This window comes from Notamacropus eugenii, chromosome 2, assembly GCF_028372415.1.
Source record: "Notamacropus eugenii isolate mMacEug1 chromosome 2, mMacEug1.pri_v2, whole genome shotgun sequence".
Lineage (NCBI taxonomy): Eukaryota > Metazoa > Chordata > Mammalia > Diprotodontia > Macropodidae > Notamacropus > Notamacropus eugenii.
The window spans coordinates 49,063,357-49,083,497 of NC_092873.1; the positions used below are offsets into that span (position 1 = coordinate 49,063,357).

Genomic DNA, 20,141 nt, shown 5'->3' on the forward strand with positions numbered 1-20,141 from the left:
CAGGCAGGGGAGTCTAGGCTTCCTCTCCTGAGCACCGGATGTTCCCGAGCAGGTAGAGGACACAGTAGTAGCAGCAAATTAAAAATCTTTCTGTTTTGTCTCCCTCAGCGCTCCTGTCTGCCTCCAGCCCCTGTCCTCCCAGCTCTAGCCCCACCATCTCCAGCTGAGCCAGATCTGGAGCCGCTCCAGGGGCAGCGGCCCTGGTCAAATGGTCATTCAGCTTCTCCTGTTCCCTCACTGACTGTTCTCCTTCCTCCCTCCAACCCCTGCACTCTGGGAAAGCTCCCTTCTCTCCTACCTGCTCCCGGTCCAGATTAGAGACAAAGAGAAAGGGTCCCTGGCAGGAAGCAGGGAAGCCCCAGTGTTGGTGAGGCCCTGGATGGTCTCAGCTGTTCCTCCCTCCATCTGTTCCATCCCCAGCTCATTTCAGCAGAGCTGGGTCCCCAGGTAATCTTCCACCCTGCTTTCCCCTTCCCTGGCTGCCCCCACCCCTAGATAATATGATCTCCAAGAACACGGGCCAGTTGTTTCAACAGCTGCTATGGTCAAGGTCACTCTGAGAAAAGCACCAGCCCTTGAGGAGTTCAACTTGACATAGCTTTATGAGTCTTTGCAGAGGTTCTCCTTCCCTCCTGCTCCCTCCAGTCTCTTATTAGTAAAGGCAGGCACAATCCTACAATGGTTGAACTCACTGAACAGTGAGGATCTAGTTGGGAAGATTAATTGTACCTAATATTTTAGTTATCAATAATTGGCCCTTTGACCTTGAGTAATTTCACCTTCCCTGGGCCTCTGTTTCCTCCCCGGTAAAATCAGGAGCTTGGATTAGATGAACTCTGAGGGTCCCCCCAGCTCTGACAGACTATTCCAAGACCCCTCCTAACCGACATTCTGTTATTCCTGGAGCTCAGTGCAGTGGGAAAGGCACTGGATTGAGTCAGAGGGCATGGGTTCAAATTCCACCTTTGGGCAAATCATAGTAACCTTGCCAGACCTCACTTTCCTCATCTGTAATATGGGAGAGTTAAATAACTCCAAGATCCCTTTCAGCCCCAGAGCTATAATCCTACAATTATTATGAACTCACACTTCTGTAGCAGTTAAGATCTACAAATTGCTTTTCTCACAACCTCCCTCCATCTGTTCTATCTCCAGCATAGTTCAGCAAGTCTGTCAGGTAGATATCGCAAGTACTATTATCACCAATTTACAAATTAGGAAACTGAGGCTCAGAGAAGTTGACACCACAGAGCTAGTGCCAGACCCAACATCTGAATGCTCTCTCCAAGGATTCTTTCCATTGTACCACCCTGTCTCCCAGGATTCTACATTCACAGGTTCTTTGATATTCTATCATATAACATTCACATTGCAGGTTTAAGGTCTCTTAATTGGTTCTGTTGGAACATCCTACAGGCTTCAGTGGCTTCTGGTTCTGATTTTCAACATTCTGACATTTTACGTCCCAAGATCTGCCCCCACACCCGATGATCTATATTCTAAGATTCTATGTTCTAAAGTTCCTTTCAGCTGACATTCTAGGGACCTATCACTCTGACTTTTCATCACAACCCCCCAAAGCAAACTGACCACTTTGAGCATCACTTGCTCAGCCTAGCCTTGAACGGCATCTAAGGCAAGACAAGAGTTAAAGGGTGGATGCTGGCCAAGGGACAGGAGAAGTGGGGAGGAGGTTCCTCCCATATAAACTGACCCATGACTATCCAAATATTGACCACATCTTAAAAAAGGAATCTGTACGCACGTTGAAACGATGGGCTTTTTCCCAGATGTGCCTGAGGAATTTCAAGAGGGAGAAGGATTTATTGCAGGCATCAAGCTTAAACCCCAACATCAGCTGAACACAGGCAAAGGCTGAGATTTAAAAGAAGGCGGGGAGCAGGGAACCTGATCTGAGGGATGGCTTTGTCTGCCGGCAGCTGTGGGGCTCTGCTGGCCCCTGAGGCTGCCAGATTGGGATCAAGGAGGGGAAGAGGAGAAATCCCAAGGGTTGGCAGGACAAGTAAGGACCTTGATCTTTTCCCTGACAAGACTCAGCCCCAAGAGGCCTCCTAACCCTCTACTCTTAACCTTGCTCCTCCAAACATCACATTCTCAAGGGGATAGTCCATGCTTAGCACAAGGGGAAGATCAGCTCCATAGAGAAGGGATCTAATGGTACTGTCTGGTAGCACTTGCCAGGAAGGCTCCCAGGCTCTTTACTCATCACTCAAGGTTACATTGACCTTCAGTACAGGTCCCTGACTTTCATCATTCACCTGGAAGGGAGTTCCAGCTCTCCTGGAAATTGGGTAGAGATGCACTGAGGTCACAGATCTATCCTGTGCTAGAGAACCCTGTGCTCAGCAGCACCAAGAAAGGTTTCTTGGAAATCCCAGAGCTGAGGCCAGATCAGCAAGGTCTGGATTCTCTCGCCATTCCAGGAGATACTCCTAGGCTGCAGGAGGCCCCACAGAACAGTGAGGGAATCCTGCAAAGTGGGCTGCCGTCTCTAAGCGGGGAAGGGCAGGAACCCCAGTTTGACATTACAAATTTAGAGACTCTCCCTATCCCTGAGCATTCTTTTAAGAACGAATTAGGAGTTTCCAGCTAGCCATCTGATCCTCACTCTCTCCAAACACTTTGCTACTAGCCTCCATTAGAAAGCATTAACTGCTGAATCAACACCAGCTATCAAACACTGCCCCCTCCCCCAAAGGGACATGTCCTACCTCAAGACGTATCCAAAATCAAGCCTACCTGTCCCAGCCACCTCTCGGGATGCTCTGGGCACAGCCTGAGTCCATCATCCATGCAGACACAAAGCTGGGTGGGGGCCACAGAAAAAGGACTCCCAGTATCCTCTCTCCCCCACCCCCCAACTCAAGCTCCACAATGTTTCTTCCATTCCAACTTCCCTCATAAACCCCCCCACCCTGACTGGCTCCTAACATACAAAGCAATGGAGATAGAAGGAAGCTTTACCCTTGAAGGAGCAGAGCCTGCTACCCATGGAGCATCCACCCGTCGTCACATCCCTCCTGAAGAGGCCCGGCTAGGAGCTCCCATCAACATGCCTCTTACGGAGGGGATCGATAAAGCCGGGTTTTCAGTGGCGGCAGCATAGAGCCATTAGGAGGCAACCCTGCTCCCCCGGCCCTATAAAAGCTCCACTTGGCTTTACTCATCAAGATTGTTATTAAAAAGTTTAGGATGTGGTTCAGAGAGGGAGGCAGAAGGAAAGGAGTAGAAAACCTCAGAGTTTTAAAGTGTTTCTTGGCACCCAGGCCTGTCCTCTACCATATGGTATAGGGAAAAATAATAATAGTTAGCATTTATATAGAATTTCAAGGTTTGCAACGTGTTTTTACGAATATTATCTCATGGGGGACAGGTGCTATTTTTATCCTCATTTTATAGATGAGGAAAGTGAGGCAGGAAGTCACGCAACACAGGCAACGTTTGAACCCAGGTCCTCTGACTTCAGGCCCAGGGCTCTACCCACTATCCTAAGAGTGAGAACCTCTTTGGTTCAGGTAACTGATTCTATTGCCTGGGGAGGCAACCATGCTGCTGAGGAATAGAGCTGGGGAATTCCTAACAGTCATCTGCAGGGTTGGAAGTCTCCCTTCTCTTTGCAGAGGCCTGGCCCTGCATGGAAAGAGGGACTGAGCATGAAGCCACACTGCAGCCTGAGCTCTCTACTAAGTGAGCTGCGGAACTTTAGGCAAGCTACATCATCACTGTCATCAGGAGGTTTATTTTTATTCAATGGCTAAAAGTAGTCATTTTTAGCCAACTGTGAAACAGTCTGCAGAACACTGAACAGAAAAGAACCATTTCTATCCAAATACCTTCAAACTAGGGGAGAATCAGTCGTGTCCATTTCCCAAACTGTGTCAGCTCTACTCCAGCCAATTCAAGGAACATGTAGTAAGCACCTACTATTTGTTAGGCACCATTCAAAGTGCTGGAGACACAAATAAGAAAAAAGTCAATCCTTGTCTTCAAAGACCTTACAATCTAATGGGCCATCAACCTCATCCTCCTCATGCCCCTCCTGCCAGGACCCTGGGATCATCCTAGGTTCTCCTGGGTGAGTTGTCCAAACCTTCTGAGCGCCAGGCCCCTCCCTTTCAGGTCCCATTTTACATTAGAATGGGAGCTCCTTGAGGTCAGGGACTTGATTTCTTATCTTTTCAAGCCCAGTCTCTGGGTCTGGGTAAATATTTCATCAATGCTTTGTCATTTTTTCATTGGGAGCAGCTAGTTAGTGCAGTGGATAGAACCCAGGACCTAGAGTCAGGGATATCTGGGTTCAAATCTGGCCTCAGACATTTATTAGCTATGTGACCTTGGGCAAGTCACTTAACCTCTGTTGGCCTCAATTTCCTTCTCTATAAAATGGGGCAATTAAAAGCACCAACCACCCAAAGTGATTGTGAGAATAAAATGAGATAATATTGGTAAAGAGTTTTGCAAACCTTAAGACGCCATATAAACAACAGTAAAAACAATAACACAAATAAGTTAGCTATTGCCGATACTTCCAGTCATTTATAATAATAAAGAATACAGTCACTCTCACTCATAGAACATTTGACAATTTACAAGGAACTTTCCTCACAGGCCCAAGGAGGTAGGGAGTGTTTTTTTTCCTTTGGACCTTGGTTCCCTAGAGTATAGCACAGTTCTTTGCATACAGTGGGTATTTAATAAATGCTTGCTTGATTTGACAATCAGATTGTAAGTCTTGCACTTCCACTTTTTTCAGATGAAGGAAAGGAGGCCCAGAAAAATGAGGTAACTTGCTCAGGGTCATTCAGCTAATGAGGAGCTAGGTCTGAGTTCCACCTCTAAGCTCAGTGTTCTTTTTAATAGTCTGGGCCTTTGTTTTATTATCTGTCAAATGGGTATGCAGCATTACCTCTCTCTCAGGAAGTGGTGAGGATGGAATGGGATAATATGTAGAGAAGAGATTGTGGGGGGAGGGGTATATGGCACCAGTGAAAGAACTGAAATCAAAAAACCTGGGTTCATTCTGGAAAACAATTTGGAACTAAGCCCAAAGGGCAATCAAATTGTGTATAACCTTTGACCCAGCAAAACCACTACTAAGGCTGCATCCTAAGGTGAACAAATGGGGAAATGACTTATACGCACAGAAGTGTTTATAACATTCCTTTACGTAATGGCCAAGAATTGGAAATCGAGGGGATGTCCATCAATTGGGGAACAGTGGAACAAGTTGTGGCATATGAATGTAATGGAATACTATTGTGCTATAAGAAATGACGAGCAGGATTCTTTCATAAAAACCTGACTTACACGAACTGATGCAAAGTGAAGTAAGCAGAACCAGAAAAACATTGTACATAGTAATGGCAACATTGTATCATGATCAACTGTGAACTTAGCTCTTCTCAGCAACATAATGATCCAAGACAATTCCAAAAGACTCATGATGAGAAACACTGTCTATCTCCAAAGAACTGACGGAGTCTGAATGCAGATTGACACATACTTATTTTTGCTTTTCCTAATTTTCTTTTTTTGTCTATGTTTTCTGTTGCAACATGACTAATACGGAAATATGTTTCACATGATGTCACATGTGTAACCAATATCAAATTGCTTGCCTTCTCAAGGAGGGGGAGGGAGAGAATTTGGAATGAATATTAAATATTATTAAATTTAAATTTAATTTAACTTAATTTAAATAATATTAAAAAATATTAAATGAATACTAAAAACTTTTTACCAGTAATTGGGAAATATTTAACAAAATAAATTAAAATATGTTTAAAAAAAGAAGACCTGGTTCAAATTCCAGCTCTACTTCCCAGCTGTGTGACCACAGGCAAGTCACTTATTGTCACTAGGTCTCAATTTTCTTATCTGTAAAATGGGAATAATAATCTTTGCAGTGCCAGCTCAGGACTTTTACAGGGAAAGTGCTTTATAAATAAATGCTCAATATGGTGAATCTTTTAGATAACACTTTATTAAGGACACTTCATTATATTATCAATTGGGATTGGTGCTTCATTGATGATGGCAACTCCCAGATGAGGAAGTTCCTTCTACCAATGCACTTTCTCTCTGCAGCTTCTCTTTAGAAAGACTTGCCCTTGCTGATGTAGCCAATATAGGCTGGAAACAGAAATTGAACCCAGAGCTTTCTGAGTCCCAGACTTACTTTTCATCTACTTTACCAAGATGCCTCTCTTCTCTTGGGGGTCTCATTCACTGTGTTGACCTCATCTCGCTTCTCAATTAAATACATAATAATAGTACATGGGAAAAGGTTTTGAAAAAGATGGAACACGTTACTAGTACTGCTCGAGACTGAAGTCCAATGTAGGACTCTGTAGACCTGATTTTGGGATCAGAAGAAGGAAGGAAATAAGCATTTATGAAGCACCTAGTATGTGCCAGCCACTATCTTAAGTAAGGGCTTTACAAGTATAGTCTCATTAGATCCTCACAACACTTAGGAAGCTGGTGCTATTATTATCCCCATTTTATAGTTGAAGAAACTGAATCAGACAATGGGTCAGATAGCCAGTAAGTGTCTGAGGCTGGATTTCAACTCAGATCTTGCCTATTCTATCTAGCTGCCAGTCAGAGGATCTGGGTTCAAATTTCACCTCTGATGATTATTCCCCATGACTTCATGTGTAATACAAGCTAGATGGTCTCTCCAAGTGTGACTTTATGAGCCTCCTTTGTGATTCCTCATTGGATCTGGGGAAGGTTGGGGAACCTGAGGCCTCGAGGCCACATGCAGCTCTCCAGGTCCTCAAGTGCAGTCCTTTGACTGAATCCTAACTTCATAGAACAAAACCTTTAGGGGCTATCATGTTCAAGCTCCTAGGTCCCTGCCTCATTTGCTCAACAATATAATTATATGATGTTAGGTGATGTTGATCAATAAGTCTTTATTACGTCAAAGGCTGGTAGTAGCCCAGTTGAGTGTGAAAAGTTCTGGATTGGGAGTCCACAGACCTGAATTCAAATCCCAGCCCTGACAATTGCTATGCGTCACTTAATCTCTTTCTGGGACTGATTTCCTCACCTGTAAAATGAAATGAGGTAGTCAGAGTAGATGGCCTCTGAGGTCCCTTCCAGCTCCGAATCTGTGATCCTACTGTGCACCTAGACCTGTGGTGGACCCAGTGAAACACAAGACCCCTCCCTGAACTCTGTTCTTTTGCCAAATGATTACTGTGGGTGTTCCCCCAAGGCTCCATCCTGGGCTCCCCACATTCTCTCCCACTGGTGAGCTCACTCGTTCCCAGGACTTGAATTCTCTTCTTTCCCAAACTGGCTCCCAGATCTCCCATCAATCCCAACACTCACATCCACATCTCCAGCCACCTCCAGGCGGTCTCCCTCCACCTGAGCATCCATCCATTCAACACGCCCCAAACTGGGCTTTTTCTCTCTCCCTCCAATCTGTTCTTCCCTCTGATGTCACTGTTTCTATCCATGGCTTCTATATTCTTCTAGTTTCCCTTGGTACCATCTTGGACTAACTTTGGGGAGAACTGGACCAGAGATTCTATCAAGGTAGAAACTCCCTTTGAGAAAATCCTTCTACCAGTGCTGATTGGCACACATCCTTCAATTAAAGGCAGGGTAACAAGAAGCATGTGACTTGTCCAGGATCACACAGTCAGTAGGTATCAGAGGTAGGTCTTCCCGAATCCAGAGCCACGTTTCACAGTCCCTCAGCTACCTCTCTGCATTTGGTCAATCACACATCACACCTCTGTAAACGTACTACAATCTGCCCAAACAGCCCTCCTGCCTTCCCTCACCCTCTTTCCTTGACCTAGAACATTCTCCTTCATCTGCTGAATTTGTACCCATTCAGTTCAACAAGCATTTGATAAATTCTCCATAAAGGGGGTTAATAACATAACTCCAGGATTTGCTCCCCTTTCTGGGGAACTTTCACTAACCCCACTCCCACCCAGCTGATAAGTGACTGCTCAGTCAAGCACCTGGTTGGGATGTGTCAGGCACAGTACTGGATGGTACTAGCACTAGGTACAAGGACAGATTCCAAATAGTCCTTGCCTTCATGGCTCTGTCCTCTATTGGGAGAGGTAATATAGCCAAGCAGAATGAGTCTATACAGGACATTGGGTGGGGGGTTGAAGATAGGAGAGCCTGAGAAACACCAGAAAGGGGACATCTTTCATCTGGGGCCCAAGTCAAAGGAGGCAAGAGAGAGAAAGGAAGAAGGAAAGGGGGAGATGGAAAGGAACTGGAGAGTGCGAGGGAGGTAGGAGCCATCTGCCTTCCCCACTCTCCCCCTTGAAGTGTTCACCTGCTGCCTTAGTTTCGGGGAGGGTCAATGCTTCTGTCACATGAGCCGGGGGATCACAAAAAGGTTTTTTCTTTCATTTTCTTTTAAATTCCCAAGAGTCCGGGCCTAACCAGCTGTTCTCTTCCCTCCCCTCCAACTCAGCCCAGCCCAACCCAGAGTGTTAGTGACTCCTTCTCAAATTTATAAAAGGAGCAGCGCCCAAAATGAAGAGCAAAATCAAATAAAGGATCTGATGTCTTCCTGCTCAAGTGTCCCCAAGGTGGCAGATGGCTACCTTGGACTCAGCAGGGCCAGACTGGTGTCTCCTGCCACCCACTTGCCAGGCCAAAGCCCTGGGGTGGAGTGGGTAAGAGGGGGCATGGGCAGCATCAGGCCTCTGGGTCTCCTGCCCAAGAGTCTGGGGGCAGGCAGTGAGGAGACAGCCCAGCATGGCCTGGAGTCTGTCCCAGGCCTTCCCTCCCCTTTGTCCTCACAGGTTGATGCCCTGCATCTTGGGAAGCTTCTGGGACCTTGGAGTCATAGCCACAATCCCCAAAAGCCAGCTCCTCATTTTACAAATGAGGAAACTGAGGCCCCCTCAGACAAAGACCAAACCAGCCCTGCTATCGCCAGGCCAGCCTGTTCCTATTTAACAAAACGCTGAGTCCTTTTCCCACCTCCACACATCACACTCATCAGGACCTCTACCTGTTAGTCAAATCAGCCTATTCCTCATTTCCCATATGCAACATTTGATCTCCCACCTATGAGCCTTTGCCCACGCTTGTCCCTTCTCACCTCCATCTCTGAGAATCCCTAGAAAATTTTCAAATCTGACAGGGCTTATCATGAGACTCAAAGGAGACAAGATTTCTAAAGTATTTTGCAAACCTTAAAACACTACATAAATGTTATTATTATCATTATTATTATTAATTAAATGGAATAACAATTGTCAGAGGAATGAAACCATCACAGCTGAAAGGATAGAAAAGGGGTCTGACAAAGAGCATGAGGTACTGGAAAGAAGGTTGCACGGACCTGGGATCTAGTCCATTTTTGCCCAGAGGGAGAGAGATCATGCACATCACCCTCAATAGTGTTTCCCTTCTTTGTAAAATGAGGGAGATAGAGCGGTATGCTAGCTAGGGGACTGGACTGAAGATCAGAAAAATTTGGATTCCAAGCCTGCCACAGGTATTTATTAACTGGGTACCTTGGCAACCTCTCTGGGCCTCCGTTTCCTCATCTGTAAAATGAGGGGGCTGGACATGGCCTGCAAGGTCCACCCCAGCTGATATTCTATTAAATGCAAAGTTAGACTGTCAAGGAAGAGGAAGTTAGGGGATAACTCGGTCACCTTTAAACCCCTGAAGAAAATTCATAAATAAAAACAATAAGAAATAAGTTTATATTAAAGCATAAGGAACTTCAGTTTGATGAAGAAATTTCAGTGCTCCAATCCTGCCAGAAATCCTCTCTGTGTGTTATATAACTTTTCCTAAAGGCAGAAAACTGGGATGAACACCCTCTCCTGGGCCCCTCTTGCTCCACGGTCCTGAGATTTTCCATCTCATCATCCCATTGCCTACCAGTCTCTCCTTTCCCCAAATCCCCAAAGAAGTTCTCAGCCATGATTGAATTTGTCCTTACCTTCCTTAGAGTTGGTAGTGGCCACTCCCGAGGATGACCCAGAAGAGGTTCGGCCCACAGGGCTGGAGTGTTTTCCTCCCCGGTTGGGGATCTTTAGCCCACTGGGTTTCAGCATGGTTGCGTTGCTTAGACAGCAGGTTGGTACCTGGCCTTCTATGGGATGGAGTGACCCACGTCACCCTGTCAGGCTGTTGGATGGAGCATCCTCTCTCCCATCCTCACCTGCCTGATGAGAAGATACAAAGAGAGAGACAGACAGAGGTTAGGATGAGAATGATGGTCAGATTTGCCAACCAAGGGTTGGCTAGTTTTATAAGGGGCCAGCAAATAGCTATTCCTAGAAACACCTGGTATTATATAGTTTGTTGTGACTTACAGCCACAGCAGAAAAGAACAGTTAGCAAATCCTAGGAATCCATCTGTATAACACCATCTCTTGTGAAAGGAATCATGTGGGAGCTTCGATGAGACCCTCTGACCTGGTTACATTTTGGCAATCCAAACACATCCTCCTTTACAGAAGGATTTTTAAGAAGAAAGATCAGTTAACAAATGATCAGGTTGAAAAGGAGGAATCTAAATTGGATCCCAAGTTAATGAAGTTACTAATTGTTATTCCCTGGTCATAGACACTTCCTGTGAGATTTGACTCAAGCACCATCATCTACTTAAAGCCCCTATGGATTCCCCCAACTGACGGTGCCCTCCCTCCCAACTACCTGAGACTCAGTTCATCTTCTATATACAGATATATAGATATATATGTATGTGTGTATGTATATATGTGTGTATATATAATGTATATATATGTGTGTATAATGTATATATGTATGTGTATGTATGATCTATATGTGTATAATGCATATATGTGTGTATATATGTATGTGTGTATAATGTATATGTGTGTGTATATACTGTGTATAAGTGTGTATAAAATGTATACATTTGTATATGTATATATATGCATGAATACGTATGTGTATGTATGTGTGTGTGTACATATATATATATACACACACATACATATTTGTGTGTGTGCATGTGTGTGTATATATATCCAGCATAGCCTAGTGGGCAGCGAGCTTGTCTCAGAGTCAGGAAATCTTGAGCCCCATCCTGGCCTCTGATACATCCCGGTCGTTTGATCCTGGCCAATTCTCATACAGTCAACTCTGTAAGACAGCAAGTAGCAGAGCAGGTACTAATCTGCATTGGTAAAGGACCTTTGCTCATATATGACTTCACTGCACCAATGAAATCCCACATGCAGTCCTTCTCCCCATCCCGTATTTATCCTATATATGCTTATCTTTCCCCATCTAAAAAATCAAGTTCACTTAAAAAATATCAGCTAAAAAAGGACACTTCCACATAGAGAACAGAACAGAGAGAAGGCTGTACATGAAGCAGAGAACCTCTCTTATATGAAGTTCACTTTTCTTTTTATGTTAAATTCAAGTCACTGTCCTTCTTTCTGTACACATGCACACACAAACACACACACACACACACACACCACTACACACAATAATGCTAGTCTAATACAGACTCTACTTGGAACATATGAGCGGTTCCAAGTATCATATGGAAGGCCAGAGAGAGGAACTGTCATTACCAAGATGGAAACAACAGTTAATGTGAGATGGCAGAAGCAGGATCTGTGAAGATCTTGACAGAGATCTGAACAGTGTTGGGATGACTCTAATAACAAGACATTTAATCAGGATAAATGTGATATCTTACTCTTGGCCTAATGTATGGTGTGGGGGTGGTGTGCCTAGACAGCCATTTGTTGGAAAAGGGGTTAGAGAAGCTTCCTGGAGGTAACAGTGGGGTGTGACAGGCCCCCAAAGCTCTTTTGACCTTGGACTGACCCAAGAGGCACATTGACCAGAATCAGGGAAAGGAAAGGCTCTCTGTCCTGGCCAGGTCAAAACTAGAGTGCTGGGTGCCATAGTGGGCACCGCCATTTAGGAAAAATACTGATACGCTGGAGAAGGTCCAGTGAAGGGTAACCAGGACAATGTTGGGCCTCAAGATCTTGCCATATAAGGACTAAATGAAAGAAACAAAGGATGTTTGGTATGGAGAAAAATAGCTTTGGTCGGAAGACAGAATAGCTGTCTCTGAAAGGTTGACATGGGTGCAGGAGGAGGGAGTTGTTGGGTTCTACTTGGCCTCAGTGTGGCAGACCTGGGAACACTGGGAGGGAATGCTGCAGAGGCAGATTTCTGCTCCATGTAAGGAAAAATTTTCTAACAGCTGGAGGGGGCCACTAGTAGAACAATGAATGGGCTATCTCAGGAAGTAGAGGGTTTCCCCTCCCTGGATACTGAATGACCATCCATTGGGTATGTGGTAGGCATGACTCTCGCACAGGCACAGTTTGGGCTAGACATCCTCTGAGCTCCTCAATTCTGAGATTCTGTAATTCATTTCAAGAGGTGGAAAAGAAGTGTCAGAGAATGTATCCCAGTGAACTTGGTATCTCCCCAAGGTCTCAAAGAACAGGAAGGATCCTCTGAAAAGACAGCATGGCCTGGTGAATAGAGAACTAACTTCGCAAGGAAGGAGGCACACTAGCTACAGAAAATTGCTTAAGGAAAGTCAGGGCAGAAACCAATGGACACGTACGTTAAAGAAGAAATAGCTCAGTGTAATAGGATTATACTTTGTAGGGAATGAGGCTAAAAATGTAAGTGAACCCTGAATGCCAACCCAAGGTTTTTAAACATTATTCAATAGGCACGGCGGCATCTAAGTGGCTCAATGGATAGAACACTGGCCTTGGAGTCAGGAGGACCTTAGACACTTAGTAGCTATGAGACCCTGGGCAAGTTACTTAACCCTTATCATCTTTAAAAAATAAAGAGGTACTAGGGAGTCATTGCGAGGTTTTGACATGATTAGGCAATGTGCTATAAACAAGATACTTGGCTTGCACTTGGGTTAAAATCCCAATTTAGACACTTAACCAGCTCATGTGACCCCAGGCAAGTGACCTAACCTCCGTGCCTCATTTTCTTCATATGTAAACTGACAGCTAATGGGGAGGCTGCGGACAGTGGATCACTTGAGCTCCAGAAACTATGGGTGTCCTCATGACATCCTACACCAATATGGTGAGACCCCTTAGAGGAGCGAGGGACCATCAGGCTGCCTGAGTGAGTCAAACTGTTTCAGGTCAGAAATGGAGCAGGTCAAAGGTCCCATGACAATCAGCAGTACTGGGCCCATGAATGGTCATGGTACTTCCTGCTTACTAAGTAAGATAAGAAAACCCAGCCTTAAACAAATGAAGGAGCATGAATGAATGAATGAATGAATGAATGAATGAATGAAATGAAAGAGTTGGACTCAGCCTTTTCCAGCTCTAACTCTATAATCTTATGATCATCTTTGTGTGTGTATACACACACACACACACACACACATATTACAAATATAAACATAAATATACATGGAAAATTATGCTAGGCGTGGTATGAAGGATACATGGAGGGGGTGGGGATTAGGAGTGGAGGCAGTGATGACATCATCGGTTGGACCTGGAAATGAGGAGTTGAGAAAACACACCCAGAGGCAAGAGATGAGAGTCCAGAATGTCGCACATACATCAAAGGTTGACTTGTTGAGTTTTTTTTCTTATTTCAATCTTTGTTATGAGGGCTGATTTGATACAGATGGGAAGGGGTGGCACGTATACACTAGAAAATGTGGATAATGTGAGAAAAACGATTTCAATAAAAATGACGTTTTAAAAGAGGTCATTACTGGAGTCTAGGTGAATGGAGGGCCTGTTCTAGAGCGGCAATGGGAATATATTCTTGGGACCAAAGGTCTAGAGCTGTAGAGAACTTTAGAGGCAAGTTGGTACAATCTCCTCATTTTACAGGGGAAGAAACTGAGGCCCAGAGATAGAAACTAACTTGCCCAGGGTCATACACCTAGTAAGTGTCAAAGGCAGGATTAGAACCCAGAACTTTCTGGATCTGAATCTGACATTCTATCCACTATATACAGATGAAAATACTGCACAGGTCAAATCCGTAGGATCTAAGAGCTGAAAGACAAGGACTGAAGACACAGGAAACTTGGTGGCTCCACAGACAGAAAGGAGGTGAGAGAGGCCAAAGGGAGGCTCTGGTCCAGGGGAAAGTGTCCCATAGGGCTGAAAATTTGATCCTGGGTCCTTGGAAAGAGGCTTGGGGAAGAGATGCAGATTTGGGCGTCTCTCACATGGAGACAATGACTGAAGCCATGGAAATGAAAGAGAAAAGAGGAGTAACCCCCCCACCCCACTCCCACACACCTTTTTAGAGGTAGGGGACTATGGGTGTGCAAATCCACATATAACATTAGACTTGGTTGGTGCATGAGTTAGTTTTGCTGAACTGTTTCTCTCTCTCTCTCTCTCTCTCTCTCTCTTTCTCTCTGTCTCCCTCCATCCTTCCCTCCCTCTCTGTCTCTTTCTCTGTCTCTCTCATTCCCTCTGCCTGTCTTTGTCTCTCTTTCCCCACCACACACACACACACACACACACACACACACACACACACACACACACACACACACACACACCACTTTCCTAGGAATCCTTCCCTTCCTCCCACACTCAGCTCTTGATGGCCTCCTTCCAGGCCCTGGAACAAAGAGCACATCCATCCACGTGTGGTTTGGGAGAGAGAGCTCCTTTTTTACCCTAAGAAAGACACTGCTTTCCTGGCATTATCCCTCCTCAGAGGCACCTAGAAGCCAACTCCCTTCACCTCTCACTAAGCCTCACTTTCTATCATTGCAAAATACAGATAACAAACCTCTCAATCCCTACCAGGGAGGGCTGTTGGGAGGAATGCATGAGAATGTATCCTATTTGGCAGCTAGGTGTCATTGGTCAGAGATGTTAGAACCCTATCAGTGAGCCTACTGTGTGCCAGGCATTTATTCTCTGATGACCCCAGACATCAGAACTAGGAGTGATGAGCAGGAATGACAGGGGGACAGTTTCAGCTTGATGTTGGGGGAAAACCACCATTGTAAAAATGTAGGTTTTTTACTACATATACATATATATATAAACACACATATACACAGATAGACAGACATACACACAGATAGACAGACATACACACAGATAGACAGACAGACCGATAGATCGATAGATAGATAGATCTTACACTAGACAATGTTGCCTAATGAATAGAGAGCTGGCCTTGGAGACAGGAAGACCTAACTTCAAATTTTACCTTGGTCGCATCCTGGCTGTGTGACCCTGGAGAAGTCACTTAACCTCTATGTTCTCAGTTTCCACAACTGTAAAATGGAGATGATAATAGCCCTTACCTTCCAGAGCTGGTTGTTGTGAAGATCAAATGAGATGATGCCATACAGTAGATGTTTAATAAATGCTTATTCCTTCCTTATCCCTAGGTGCCAATCACCAGGGGAAATGGAATAAGACATGTTAGCTCATACTTGGAAGGAGCTCCCATCCTGGAGAGGATGCTTGATCTCTCAGGATAGCAAACACTATGGTCCTTCTGAACTCTGAGGTTCCATGATTCCCCACTAACTAACGTGATGCAGTAACAACAATAATATTTTGAAATGTCTATATGGTGTTGGCCAATATAGATGATCACTCCTATCATTAAATCTCAAAATCCTCCCAGACAAATGTCTCTTTTAATAACTCACAGATGATAACGTCACCGCAGAGCAAACATGCCTAATTTTGAAATCAACATGGAAAAAACTGAATAATGAGAAGTCTGGCTCAAATATGCTCGTTTAACGATGAATCACATTTTCAAAAAAAAAAAATCCCCGTCCCTGAAAAACATGTTATAAAATCACAGAATGTCGGAGCTGGAAGAGGCTCTAGAGATTAAGGTCCTTGCTTTTCTGAGGAAGAAATTGGGGCCCAGAATCTTGGGGACAACCAAGATCACACAGCAAGTTATTGGTAAGAATCAGGACAGTGGGGGAGAAAATTCAAAACTCAAAATCTTATGGAACTGAATGTTAAAAACTAATAATAAATAAATTGTTAAAAAAATGAGTGTTGCAAGAAAAAAAGTCATAACAGAACATAGGTCCCTTGTAGACTCACTTTCCAGCGTTCTTTCTACTATACTGTATAAATAGGAAATAATGAAGCATGTGAAATGCAAACATGGAAAACTATAGAGAAATTCCTGTTCCCATCTCACATCTGGAGAAACTGAGGCTAGATGGCATAGTGGATAGAGCACCAGGGCACGGAATCAGGAAGGCTTGAGTTCAAATCCTGGCTCAGACACTTACTGTGTGACCCTGGGCAAATCACAACCTCTGCCTGCCTCAGTTTCCTCATCTGAAATGGGGATAATAATAGCACCTACCTCCCAGAGTTGTTGTGAGGATCAAAAGAGATAATATTTATAAAGTACTTAGTGTTAGCATAGAGGTACTATATAGTAATAAGTAATACATAGTGTTTACTATATAAATGATATATGTAAATAAATAATAATAGCTAACATTTATACAGCATGGCTAATACTATCACTACAGAAAATATCACAAATTCATAAAATTCCCAATTAAAGGGGACACACATGAGGCTGCTTCCAGTTCTGCTCTCTGTGGTCAAACTGGTCAGTTTTTCAGTCACGTCCGACTCTTTGTGATCCCATCCCTCTTTCATGAGACAGCCCCTGTCCATAGGAGCACAGAGTCAGAGCTGGAAGAGACCTCAGAAGTCATCAGATCTAATCCCTGAGGCACAGGTGGTTAAGTGACTTGCCTAGGGTCACGCAGCTGGGGAGTATATGAGGTCGGGTCTTCCTGACTCCTGACTCCAAATCCAGTGCCCTATCTGCTCTACCATACTGTTCCTGTCCCCCAAGTCTCCTCTTATTTAGGATAAACAACTCCTGTTTCTTAACTGTCCCTCATATGTCATGACCTCAAAGTCCTTTGTCATTCTGCTTGACTTCCCCTGACTCTTCTCCAACTTGTCAATATCTGGTACCCAGAACTGACCATGAGACTCCACAAGAGGTCTGACCAGGATATAGAATACAAGGAGAGGGTCCCTTCCTAGCCTGGGACACACCCCTCCTTGATGCAGCCCAGACCTGCACAAGTCTGCTTTGGCTACCGCATCAGCCTACTTGCCCATGAAGACCCTCACAGCTAGACCCAAGACACTAAAACTCAGCTGTCTCCAATCTGACTCAAGGCAAGTCAACCAACTCATTCAGCACTTGAAGTTATTGGGCTTTTTAAAAAATGTAAAGGTAGAATTTTACATTTATGACTATTAAATTTTCTCCCCCACTGTCCTGATTTATGACTATTAAATTTCAGTTTATTAGATCTCACCTATGGATATGGCCTTAGACTCTGACACCATCCTCTAACATGTGAGCCATCGTTCCCAGCTCTACATCATCTGTCAACATCTATACCTTCTTCCAAGCCATTGATAAAAATGTGAAATAATTCAAAAGCATGGGTGGGTAAGTTCCCTGGACCCTCCACTAGAGATCTCCCCCAAGTCAGCAACTGACTTTTTATTCTCTCAGTCTGGTCCTGTAACCAGCTCTGAAGTCCCCTAACCAGACAATAGTCTGCCATCACTGTCCATCTGGTCCCTGGCAAATGCATCCCAGGAATCTGGGTAAAGTCTAGATACCAGCTTCCTCTGATATATAAGCCACTCAGAGCCCTGTCCAAAAGGAAACAAGATGAGTCTAGCGTGACCCCTTCCCGATATATGCATCTTGAAGCCACACTGGTTATTTGTGATCACTGTTTCCTTTTCTAGATTATTTCTAACCACCCATTTAATAATATGTCATTGTATTTTGTTGGGAATTGAAGTCAGTTAGTTGCTCTGATCGAGACAATAATCCAAGATAGTTCCAAAAGACCCATGATTTTTTTTAAATGACATCTACCTCCAGAGAGAGAGAATTGATGAGTTTGAAGATTAAAACAGACCTTTTTTTTTGCACTTTATTTTCCTTGGTGTGTGTGTGTGTGTGTGTGTGTGTGTGTGTGTGTGTGTGTGAGATTAATATTATTAAAATGAGGAAATTGGACTAGCTGGTCTCTGAAATCCCCTCACACTGATCCCAGAGACCTGGATTCTACTGCTGTCTCCATTACCCTGCTTTGTGAACCTGAGCAAGTTACAGAACTGTTTCCTCCTCTCTAAAATGGGCGTGATAATCTCTTCCCCATCTAAGTGTGGAGAGAATGATGGAAGGTAACATGAGGTAATGAATGTGAAATTTCTCTGAAAACTGGTACATGATAAATCCTAGTAGGAACAGATAGGGACTAGATCCATGATTTCAATCCAGGTGAGAAGCCTCCCTCTACCAATGCAGGTCAGCACCTTATAGTCTTAGTGACTTGCTCAGGGTCACACAGCTAAGTTATGTCAAAGACGGGACTGGAACCCAGTGTTTCCTGGCTCCAAGGCCAGCTCTCTATTCACAATATAATGATATTTCTCTGAAAACTAGAGAGTAACAAACCCACTCAAGGGAGTGTTGTTATTTATTATGGTATAATATAATATAACATTATATATTATATTCTAAGAAACAAATGTTTGGTACCCAAAAGGCCTAGAGAAAATTTCCAGGGCTTGTCTCTTTTTTCAGACATTTCTCCTCTGGTTATAGAGAAGACAAAGGCAGGAGGGTGAGCGAGTATACAGAAGAAGACCATTTTTCTTCCCCACCCTTTGCTCCCTGCACTCTGAAATAATGTTTGGGAGACCCATGGCCATGGCCTTGAGCACAGGACTCTAATTGGCCAGTTTTCCTTATTAAATCTGAGCTGGGAAGGAAATGTGGGCAGTCCTGAGGGCCGCCCAGTGAGACAGAACCAAGGGAGTATTCATGAGGAAGGCCTCTTTGGCGGGACCCAGCGGCGGCCTGGCCTCCTATCACCAAGGGAGCCGCCAGGCAACTCGGGTGAGCCACGCCAACCTAACTTAGAAAGCAGAGGAGGAAAGAAGAAGAAAAGTGAGAATGAGCTGAAAGCAGTTTCCCTCTCCCCACTCAGCCGAGGCACCCACTCAGCATCGGTGCATCGGCCAGGAGGGTGAGGGGGACAGTTGGGGAGGCGGTGGAGAGCTGCTGCTACCAGCTACCCATACCTGTCCTCATTTCCCACCCCAATCCCTACCAAACCTCCCATGGTTCAAACCTTCCCCCTAAATCATCTCCTATTTATTTTAATGTTATATATGAGGTCATAGCTCAAGAGCTGGAAGGGACCTCAGAAGCCATCTGATCCACCTCCCTCATTTTACAGGAAAGGAAACTGAGGCTCAGGGACCTGTCCAAGATCACACAGGTAGTAAATATATCCAGACCACTGGAAAAAGTTCCTTCTACCTCTGACATTCCATGATCCCACAGATCTTAGGGTCAGCTGGTAGCACAGTGGATGCTAGGTCTGGAGACAGGAAGTCCTGAGTTCAAATCCAGCCTCTGACACTTAGTAGCTATGTGACCCTGGGCAAGTCATTTAACTTCTATCTGCCTCGATTTCCTCAACTGTTAAATGGGGAACATTACAGCACCTACCTCACAGGGTAGGTTGTTTTGAGGATCAAATAAGATAGTATTTGTAAAAAGTCTTTGGCACATTGCCTGGCACCTAGTAGATGATATATGAATTTTTATAGGGGAGCCTTTCAAAAGCAGGAACAGTTAAGACATGAGCCTTCCCCAGAGGGAAGGATAGGTGAAATGACTTCTTAACACCCTCTCATCCTCCCCCCAGTTCAGTGACAACAGGGCACCATTTTGTTCCCATAGGCGTAAAGGATATAAGCCTGTCTCATCTTCGGGATCCTGGGAGAGAAGAGAGAGATGGTAATTAAAGGGTGTTATTTCCCAAGCAGGCATCCGGAGCCCAAAGAAACAGGCTTTCTTTGTACCCGCTTTCCATTGTCGATCCGACTGGGGAAAACACACCCCAGAGGCTGCATTTCAAGGTTTCTATTACAGCTGGCCCCTGACAGCCTGAAGTTACAGCAAAAGAAAAAAAAGCAACAGTCCAAGAATTTCCACTCATTTGGGTGCTCTCTCTGGGGGGGTACCCAGGTCTAGGAGAGGGCACACATGGGTCACTGGGAAGCCCACTGACCAGGATTGACACA

At 44.6% G+C, this 20,141-nt stretch overlaps 1 protein-coding gene across 3 annotated transcripts in view; it reads right to left on the reverse strand.

Moving 5' to 3' along the window:
• Nucleotides 1-20,141, reverse strand: part of CLIP2 (CAP-Gly domain containing linker protein 2) — a 122,002-nt gene that overhangs the window by 81,406 nt on the left and 20,455 nt on the right. For all 3 annotated transcript variants that reach the window (XM_072640174.1, XM_072640173.1, XM_072640175.1), the window contains exon 2: nt 9,971-10,196. In XM_072640174.1, coding sequence (XP_072496275.1) covers nt 9,971-10,085 — 115 coding nt within the window. In that variant the 5' untranslated portion in view covers nt 10,086-10,196. The remainder of the gene's footprint in view (nt 1-9,970; nt 10,197-20,141) is intronic.